Consider the following 9498-nt stretch of genomic DNA (forward strand, 5'->3'; position numbering starts at 1 on the left):
CCCAGCTTCCCAGTTAACTTTGCCATTGGGATATCCTTTTTAAAAAACGAAAATCCGTACAAAAACCTGCCTTCGGATTTGCCTTGTGTCGCAGAAAACACATTGGAAGACTTTTTTTTTAATCTAATGGGCGCATCTCCACACCTAAAATACGCTTCTTGAAACCACAACACACCATTAGGAAGGAAAAAAACTTTGTTTTTGAGCTGAAAATTGCATTGCAAAATTTGGAGAAGTGTGACAATTCGAAGGGTAGTTACCGTATTTTTTGCTCTATAAGACTCATTTTTTTCCCTCCTAAAAAGTAAGGGGAAATGTGTGTGCGTCTTATGGAGTGAATGCAGGCTGCGCAGCTATCCCAGAAGCCAGAACAGCAGGAGGGATTGCTGCTTTCGCTGCACAGCGATCCCTCTTGCTGTTCTAGCTTCTGAGATTCAGAATATTTTTTTTCTTGTTTTCCTCCTCCAAAAACCAGGTGCGTCTTGTGGTCTGGTGCGTCTTATAGAGCAAAAAATATGGCACTTTATAGTCCACGTCTTGCGGCGATTTCTTATTTTAACAAAACTGGTGCTTGAGTTTGCCCTCCTCCCTCCCCACACCGCTTTCCTCGCGTGACGTGTCTTTTCGATTGCCGGGAACGGTTCTGCCGTCCCTTTCCACCCACCCTGTCTATAAAGGGACCGAAAGCCGCTTTAAGCAAAGGAAATTTGGACCAGAGCACGAGGAACATTGACCCCCAAAATGCAGGATTTTTTCCCACTTGAACCCACAGCCCCTCGCTGCCCTTCCAAAAACCCGGTGGGAGTTTGCCAGAAGTACCTTCAGCCAAACACTTCCTAATGGTGTGTTGTAGTTTCAAGAAGTGTATTTTAGGTGCGGAGATGCACCTATTAGATTAAAAAACACACCTTCCAATGTGCTTTCTGCGACGCAACGCAAATCCGAAGGCAGGTTTTTGTACGGATTTTCGTTTTTAAAAAATGATATCCCAGTGGCAAAGTTAACTGGGAAATCACAAAGACCATAACGTTTTAAAAAAAAACAATGGGAAAAGTTTGTGATTTATTTATGAGACCGCTGCAAGCGGGTTCAAACACTGGCAAGATTTTAACCACACTTGCAAAGTAACAGAAAGTGTGGCTAATTTAGAAGGGGGGAAAATGGATAAATATTGAAATGTCGTTGTAAATATTATCATTAGGCTCCGTGGAAGGGATGAGGGGAAGCCAGGAGATTCAGCGCAATCTGGACCCTAAATCGTTGTTGTATGTTTATTTATATTTCTAATCAGCTTTTTAAAATTACCAAAACACATGTATGGAAGTGAGAGCTGGACCATCAAGAAGGCTGATGGCCGAAGAATGGATGCTTTTGAATTCTGGTGCTGGAGGAGACTCTTGAGAGTCCCATGGACTGCAAGAAGATCCAACCTCTCCATTCGGAAGGAAATCAGCCCTGAGTGCTCACTGGAAGGACAGATCCTGAAGCTGAGGCTCCAAGACTTTGGCCACCTCAGGAGAAGAGAAGACTCCCTGGAAAAGACCCTGATGTTGGGAAAGATGGAGGGCGCAAGGAGAAGGGGACGACAGAGGACAAGATGGTGGGACAGTGTTCTCGAAGCTACCAGCATGAGACTGACAAAACTGTGGGAGGCAGTGGAAGACAGGAGGGCCTGGCGTGCTCTGGTCCAGGGGGTCACGAAGAGGCGGGCACGACTAAACAACAACAACAACACAGAAATCAAATAATCGAAATCAAGTCAAATAATTTAAACCGTGGACACTTGTCTCCAGGCTCAAAGACTCTCCAGCCACAAGGCCAAAAGCTGAGAAGCCAACCCAGGACTCACGAAAACAAATATTTGGAGTCTCCAAAAAAGGACACGACTAAACAACAACAAAACATATACAGCCCCTCGCTGCCCTTCCGAAAACCCGGCAAGAGTTTGCCCAAAGTACCTTCAGCCAAATGCTGGCTCTGTTGGAGACGGTCTCCAAGACGTGGCCGCCGGCCTTCGAGACTTTCCTCCGCAGTCCGGCCGAATAGGGGCTGTAGCTGCTTTTGCCCCGGTTTCCGTGCATGGCCACGATCCGGCACCCCCCAAAAAAACCACAAACCCCACTAGGCAGAGAGGGTGAGGATGATTTCAAGGCCTAGGGCGCCCCTCCAGCACCCAGGCGGATTTTGAGAGCCGCCACACCCATGCTCGCTTCTGGAAAGCTTGCGGGTTTTAGTTTTTTTTTCGGGGTGGTTTTCCTTTTTTCGAAAAAAATTACGACGCACCCAGCACCCACCCGGCGCAGCTTCTTAGAAGGGGCGGGTGGAGGAAAAAAAGCCACAAACTTGAGCGAAGAGGAAGGCGGTTCGGACGGCTTCCTCTTTCTGCAACCCTGAATTGTGCAAAACTGAACATCAATATAAAAGCGAGGTTTTTTTGGGGGGGGGTTCAGACCCAGATGACGACGCCGTATTTCGCTTTATCCTGAGTTTATAGAGAAGGAAGTTTTTTTAATTTTCCTCCCCCCCTTCTTTTATTTCCATTTTTTGTTTGGTTTCTCTGTCTGCAATTATCTGGATTCGATGCTTTTGTCTCGTGGTAAAAAACTTCAACAAATTCTTATTTTTTTTTAGAAAAAAGAGAGATAGGAGGAAAATGACAGGCAGGGCTGGTTGTCAGTAAGGGGGCCTCTATTAAGCCTCTACAACCCTCTGTGAAACAAAAGAGAGAGAGCCCCCCCATTATGCAGAATTGGAAGGGCTCTGGTGCCCTCTACTGTTGACCTCCCTGCCGTCAGGGCAGCCTCCAACAAAAGATTAAAAATACCGTATTTTTCGCCCTATAGGACGCACTTTTTCCCCTCCAAAAATGAAAGGGAAATGTGTGTGCGTCCTATGGGGCGAATGCAGGCTTTCGCTGAAGCCTGGAGAGCGAGAGGGGTTGGTGCGCACCGACCCCTCTCGCTCTCCAGGCTTCAGGAGAGCCGCAGCGCCAGCCCCACAAGGTCGGGGGACAGCGGGGAGGTGGAACGCCGCCATCCCACTGTCTCCCGATGTGGTTTGGAGGCTGACAGCGGGGAGACGCGTGCTTCTCCCCGCCGCCAGCCCCGCAAGCTCCGGGGACAGTGGGGAGGCGCAGCGCGTTTTCCCGCTGTCCGCGGACCTGGTCTGCAGGCGGGCGGCGGGGAGAAGAGCGCTTCTCCCCGCTGCCTGCCCCGCAAGCTCCGGGGACAGCTGGGAGGTGCAGCGCGTCTTCCCGCTGTCCCCGGACCTGGTCTGCAGGCGGGCGGCGGGGAGAAGAACGCTTCTCCCCGCTGCCTGCCCCGCAAGCTCCAGGGACAGCCGGCCCCACAAGCGCCTGGGGGGGGGGGAATAAATGTTTTTTTCTTTATTCCCCCCCAAAAAAACTTGGTGCGTCCTATGGCCGGTGCGTCCTATGGGGCGAAAAATACGGTACATTAAAATATCTGCCCTCCCAGCTTCCACCCACCTCCCTGGCTGTTATTTCGCACCTGCCTCCAGCCGCCGGGTGTTATTTTGAACCCAGGTCTGCTGCCGGGTTCCTGTAGCGAAAACACCCACTCAAGACAACTGGATCTTGCAGGCTTGATGTCTTGCCCGCCGACGGGAAGTGAAACCTCGCTCAGAGCGCTTTCCGCAAAAACGAAAAGCGAAAAAACAAAACACCCCCAATATCGGCACCGCCGGATCTGTCCCAAAAGGGGGGTGCGGGAAATAAAATGACCACAGACTCCAGCTCCCAGTAGCCATCGATAGCCCTCTCTCCTTCGTGAATTTGCCCTCTCTTAAAGCCAGTAGAGACATCACCTTGCCAACAAAGTTCCGTATAGTAAAATCTCTGGTTTTCCCCGTCGTGATGTATGGAAGTGAGAGCTGGACCATCAAGAAGGCTGATCACCGAAGAATGGTTGCTTTTGAATTCTGGTGCTGGAGGAGACTCTTGAGAGTCCCATGGACTGCAAGAAGATCAAACCTCTCCATTCGGAAGGAAATCAGCCCTGAGTGCTCACTGGAAGGACAGATCCTGAAGCTGAGGCTCCAAGACTTTGGCCACCTCAGGAGAAGAGAAGACTCTCTGGAAAAGACTCTGATGTTGGGAAAGATGGGGGGCACAAGGAGAAGGGGACGACAGAGGACGAGATGGTGGGACAGTGTTCTCGAAGCTACCAGCATGAGTTTGACCAAACTGTGGGAGGCAGTGGAAGACAGGAGGGCCTGGCGTGCTCTGGTCCAGGGGCTCACGAAGAGGCGGACATGACTAGACGACTAAACAGCAACAACAAAGCCAGTTTGGTGGTTGCCGCTGCTTCCTGTTGCTGCAAGTTCCACCGGTTAACAAAGAATTCTTTTATCCACCCTGAAAACTCAACCACGACTTTTAGTGCTATTGGGGAGGGAGGAAAACGTTCCTCTCCCCCGTCTTCTCCATGCCCAGGGTCATTTTAATAGGTCTCCGGACATTTTCAGGGTTTAACGCAGGCTTCCTCCGCCTCAGCCCTCCAGATGTTTTGAGACTACAATTCCCATCGTCCCTGACCACTGGTCCTGCTAGCTAGGGATCACAGGGAGTTGTAGTCCCAAAACATCTGGAGGGCGGAGGTTGAAGAAACCTGGTTTAATGTTTTGCTGTGTTTTTATATATGCTGGAAGATGGTAGCTGGGACAACTCAGGGTGCAAATAAATTATTATTATTATTTTATTGTTATTGTTATTTCAAGGTTTAATGTTTTGCCGTGTTTTTATATATGCTGGAAGCCGCCCAGAGTGTCTGGGACAACCAAGGGTACAAATAAATTATTATTATTATTATTATTATTGATATTATTATTATTTCAAAGTTTTCAAGGTTTAATGGTTTTGCATGTTTTTACATATGCGGGAAGCCGCTCAGAGTGACAACCAAGGGTACAAATAAATTATATTACTACTACTACTATTATTATTCTTAACTACTACTATTTTTATTCTAACACTAATATGCCCCCCAAAGCTGCAACCTTTCCTCCACAGAGGATTTCTTCCGTCCCCTGAAACATCTGAGCTGCCCTGAACCCTTCCCCCCAAGTCCACGATGCCCTTTTTTCGGGGGTGAGTCGGAGCCAATGAACGGCCGCCGTGAGCCGTTGGAGGCACAGCCAAGCGACCTCTTGTGAAAACGCCGCCCAGGGCGCCCCCCCCATTTCGCAACACCCCGTGGACGCAACCCCGTTACTCACCAGAGAGGACGGCGGCACAGGACTTCCTCCCCGGCCCTTCTTCGAAATCGAGGGCGTCTTGATCAGCTCCCGTTTCTTCCTCGAAAACATGGTGCCCTCTGAACCCCAAACCCGTCCCGGACGATTCGGCACCCCGGGGTGCCTTCACTGGCTAGGGGTTGCCTTCGCCACCATCCAACGGACCACAGCTCCCCCCAAAAATGGCGTTTCCGGGTGCAAAATGGGCTCAGGATTTGGCGCTGTTGCCTGCGGCTCAGAGCACACGCTTGCAAACTTACTTCCTGGCTCAGTTTTGTCTGACACACACACCCTTCAAATCTACACAGGAAAAGCTCAGTGTGTGAGAGAGAGTGCGGTTAGGAGCAGAGAGGAAGTTGTACTTGTTTTCTTTCTTCTTTCTGCCCCCTTTTTCGGCCGAATCCTCTCCCTCCCTAACCCTGGTTTGCGGGCCGCAACCTGCGGGAGAGAGAGATGTGAGCCGTCCAAAGGCAACCCTGTATTTTGCCTTTTAAAAAAATGTTTTATTGTGTTTTTATATATATGTTGGAAGGGACGTGGGTGGCGCTGTGGGTTAAACCCCAGAGCCTAGGGCTTGCCGATCAGAAGGTCAGCAGTTCGAATCCCCGCAACGACGGGGTGAGCTCCCGTTGCTCGGTCCCTGCTCCTGCCAACCTAGCAGTTCAAAAGCACATCAAAGTGCAAGTAGATCAATAGGTACCACTCCGGCAGGAAGGTAAACGGCGTTTCCGTGCGCTGCTCTGGTTCGCCAGAAGTGGCTTAGTCCTGCTGGCCACATGACCCGGAAGCTGGACGCTGGCTCCCTCGGCCAGTAAAGCGAGATGAGCGCCGCAACCCCAGAGTCGGCCACGACTGGACCTAACGGTCAGGGGTCCCTTTACCTTTATCTATGTTGGAAGCCCCCCCAGAGTGGCAGGGGCAGCCCAGTCAGATGTACGCCATATAAACAATAAGAATTATAGTCACACCTTGGGTTACAGAAGCTTCAGGTTGCCTTTTTTCGGGTTACAGACCTGCCGAAACCCGGAAGTACCAGAACGTGTTACTCCCAGGTTTTGGGGGTCACGCCTTCGCAGAAGCGCTAAATTGCGCTTTGCACATGCGCAGAAGCACTGCTGCGGGTTGCAAACTTGCATCCCGCACGGATCACGTTAGCAACCCGAACATTCACTGTATTATTATTATTATTATTATTATTATTATTATTATTATTATTATTACCTAGTTGGGAGGAGAAGGCAGGAGTGCCTGGCATGCTGTGGTCCATTGGGTCACAAAAAGTCAGACACGACTAAACAACTCAACAACCAAGTTGGGAGGAAGCAAGCGGATCCCGCGCAGAGACACAGCGGGTACCCTCCTCCAAGCCAGAAGTAGATCAGAAGCCTAAACTGATCACCTCTGAGGGGTGATAATCTCATTCCTCAGGTCTTTATAAAAAGTGCTTTGAATTTAACACAAGCTGGGTCGCAGGTGGTGCTGTGGGTTAAACCACAGAGCCTAGGGCTTGCCGATCAGAAGATCAGCGGTTCGAATCCCCGTGACGGGGTGAGCTCCCGTTGCTCGGTCCCTGCTCCTGCCAACCTAGCAGTTCGAAAGCACGTCAAAGTGCAAGTAGATAAATAGGTACCACTCTGGCAGGAAGGTAAACAGCATTTCCATGCACTGCTCTGGTTCGCCAGAAGCGGCTTAGTCCTGCTGGCCACATGATCCGGAAGCTGTACGCCGGCTCCCTTGGCCAGTAAAGCGAGATGAGTGTCGCAACCCCAGAGTCGGTCACCACTGGACCTAATGGTCAGGGGTCCCTTTACCTTATCCGTGTTTTCCAATATGAGATGGTAATTGTGCCTTCGAATGGCGCACTTCCCTGAATTTTGCGACGTGCTTTTCCAACCCAGTAATGCGTGCCGTGGGTCTGTCTGTTAGCTGTGCAGTAAAATGCACTTGTCGGTAAAAACAATGCATGAAATTTGGAGGAAACCACTTGCTAAAAAAAGAGGCACAGGAGAATGCGCAGAACTTTGAATTTGGAGGGAGAGCGAATTTTGCTGCAGATTTGAAGAGCTATTTAATCAGACCTTTCCCAGGGCTGGGGGGAATTCTACTATGTTGGTGCCCTCTACTGGAGGCAATCATCATCAAGCTATAAAAAAGGGACAGACAATCATTTTCTATCTTGCTTAAAGGCCAGAGTGGCTTCCAAGCAGTTTTGCAAGTGTAAAACCCAACTGCAAAAGCATCAGTTTGCAGGCTTTTCGTGATTTATTACACGCTTTAGTTTGAGGTTTCCTTTGTTGCTCTTTTTGCAATACTACTGTTGTTGTTGAGTCGTTTAGTCGTTTAGTCGTGCCCGACTCTTCGTGACCCCCTGGACCAGAGCACGCCAGGCCCTCCTGTTTTCCACTGCCTCCCGCAGTTTGGTCAAACACATGCTGGTCGCTTCGAGAACACTGTCCCACCATCTCGTCCTCTGTCGTCCCCTTCTCCTTGTGCCCTCCATCTTTCCCAACATCAGGGTCTTTTCCAGGGAGTCTTCTCTTCTCCTCAGGTGGCCAAAGTCTTGGACATCACCTTGCCAACAAAGATCCGTGGAAGGAAGAGCTGGACCATAAAGAAGGCTGATTGCCGAAGAATGGATGCTTTTGAATTCTGGTGCTGGAGGAGACTCTTCAGAGTCCCATGGACTTGGGCCAAAATGAGAGCACCCCTAAACATTTTTTAAGAAAAGAAGCACTGAGTTATACCATAAAATTATATATCGACGGAAAGATAATTGAATGGAGAATGTAATGCAATAACTTTTGTGAAGGATTATTTGTTACAACAGCAGTCCTAAAGAAGAAACATGAAACACACAGAAAAAAATGAGAGATACGGGTTAGATTGCCGTGTTGGCACTTTGCGATAAATAAATGGGTTTTGAGTTCCAGTTTGGGCAATCGGTCTCTAAAAGGTTTGCCACCATTGATCTAGGGCATGGGCAGGCAAACTAAGCCCTGGGGGCTGGATCCAGTCCAATCGCCCTCTCAATCTGGCCCACGGACGGTCTGGGAATCAGTGTGTTTTTACATGAGTAGAATGTGTGCTTTTATTTAAAATGCATCTCTCGGTTATTTGTGGGGCAGAGGAATTCGTTCATCATTATTTTTTCAAAATATAGGCTGGCCCCCCACAAGCTCTGGGGGACAGTGGACTGGCCCCCTGCTGAAAAAGTTTGCTGACCCCTGATCTAGGGGGAGCAGCAGCCTCCCTGCCCGCCTTGGCTATGCCCATGGAGAGCCCCCCCATCCAGCTTTGTCAATCCACTTGGCCTTTAGCGACTAGTCCTCATGATGTCACTGGCTTGGTATCCAAAACAGGGAAATCACAGGGCGAGCGAGGAGAACCTCGCAGGGGTGTTTTTTTGTTTTCCCCTCCCCGGATGGCGCAGAATCTTTTCTCTGGGGTGGGAGGGAATTGTAGCACACACACACACAAAAAAAAAACACTCTCCTGAAAAGTATGTTTGTGTAAGGAGATCGGCTCTCCCAGGGTGGCGACGGAGGAACCTTTGGTGAACAACAGAAGCTATTCCAAAAATCCCAAGCCTCTGCCAGTCGCATGACGTTTGCTTCTTCAGAGACACGCCTCCTAAGAGATCAAGTTTTAAGGACACAATTCTGAGGAAATCAGATAAGAGGGAGGGAGGCGGCTCCTTCCCGCCCAGAACTTTAGCTCAGCCAAACTGTGCATGGTTTTAAAGGGGTGCAGGAGGTTTTTGAGCCGGTTAAAGGGGTGGAAGTGGTTTTCCAACCGGCTGTTTTAAATAAGGCCTTTATGCCATTCAAAGTCTGGCCCTTCTCTAAATGCCCCCTCCATTCTGTAGGCTTTCGAAATACAGTGGTACCTCGGGTTACATACGCTTCAGGTTACATACGCTTCAGGTTACAGACTCCGCTAACCCAGAAATATTGCTCCGGGTTAAGAACTTTGCTTCAGGATGAGAACAGAAATCGTGCTCTGGCGGCGCGGCAGCAGCAGGAGGCCCCATTAGCTAAAGTGGTGCTTCAGGTTAAGAACAGTTTCAGGTTAAGAACGGACCTCCGGAACGAATTAAGTACTTAACCCGAGGTACCACTGTAATAATTCTTCTTCTTCTTAATAACAATTACAGTGGTATACCTTGGTTTACTGGGACGCGGGTGGCGCTGTGGGTTAAACCACAGAGCCTAGGGCTTGCCGATCAGAAGGTCGGTGGTTCGAATC

The 9498-nt window shown here is 49.6% G+C and overlaps 2 protein-coding genes and 1 long non-coding RNA gene across 6 annotated transcripts in view; 2 read left to right on the forward strand and 1 right to left on the reverse strand.

The window, feature by feature from the left end:
• ARHGAP45 (Rho GTPase activating protein 45) overlaps positions 1–5551 on the reverse strand; it is a 49628-nt gene extending 44077 nt beyond the window's left edge. For 2 of the 4 annotated variants that reach the window (XM_083594393.1, XM_083594391.1), the window contains exon 1: positions 5236–5551. In XM_083594393.1, the coding sequence (XP_083450519.1) occupies positions 5236–5325 (90 nt within the window). In that variant the 5' untranslated portion in view covers positions 5326–5551. Of the gene's footprint in view, positions 1–1958; positions 2281–5235 lie in introns of those variants that run through there. The other 2 variants (XM_083594390.1, XM_083594392.1) reach the window with 2 other exon arrangements.
• The window catches only part of LOC310753633, a 192081-nt gene that overhangs the window by 156243 nt on the left and 26340 nt on the right, over positions 1–9498 (forward strand). The window lies entirely within an intron of this gene.
• The window catches only part of RNF126 (ring finger protein 126), a 767042-nt gene that overhangs the window by 87762 nt on the left and 669782 nt on the right, over positions 1–9498 (forward strand). The window lies entirely within an intron of this gene.

Source organism: Podarcis filfolensis, assembly GCF_964270895.1.
Source record: "Podarcis filfolensis genome assembly, chromosome: 18".
NCBI lineage: Eukaryota > Metazoa > Chordata > Lepidosauria > Squamata > Lacertidae > Podarcis > Podarcis filfolensis.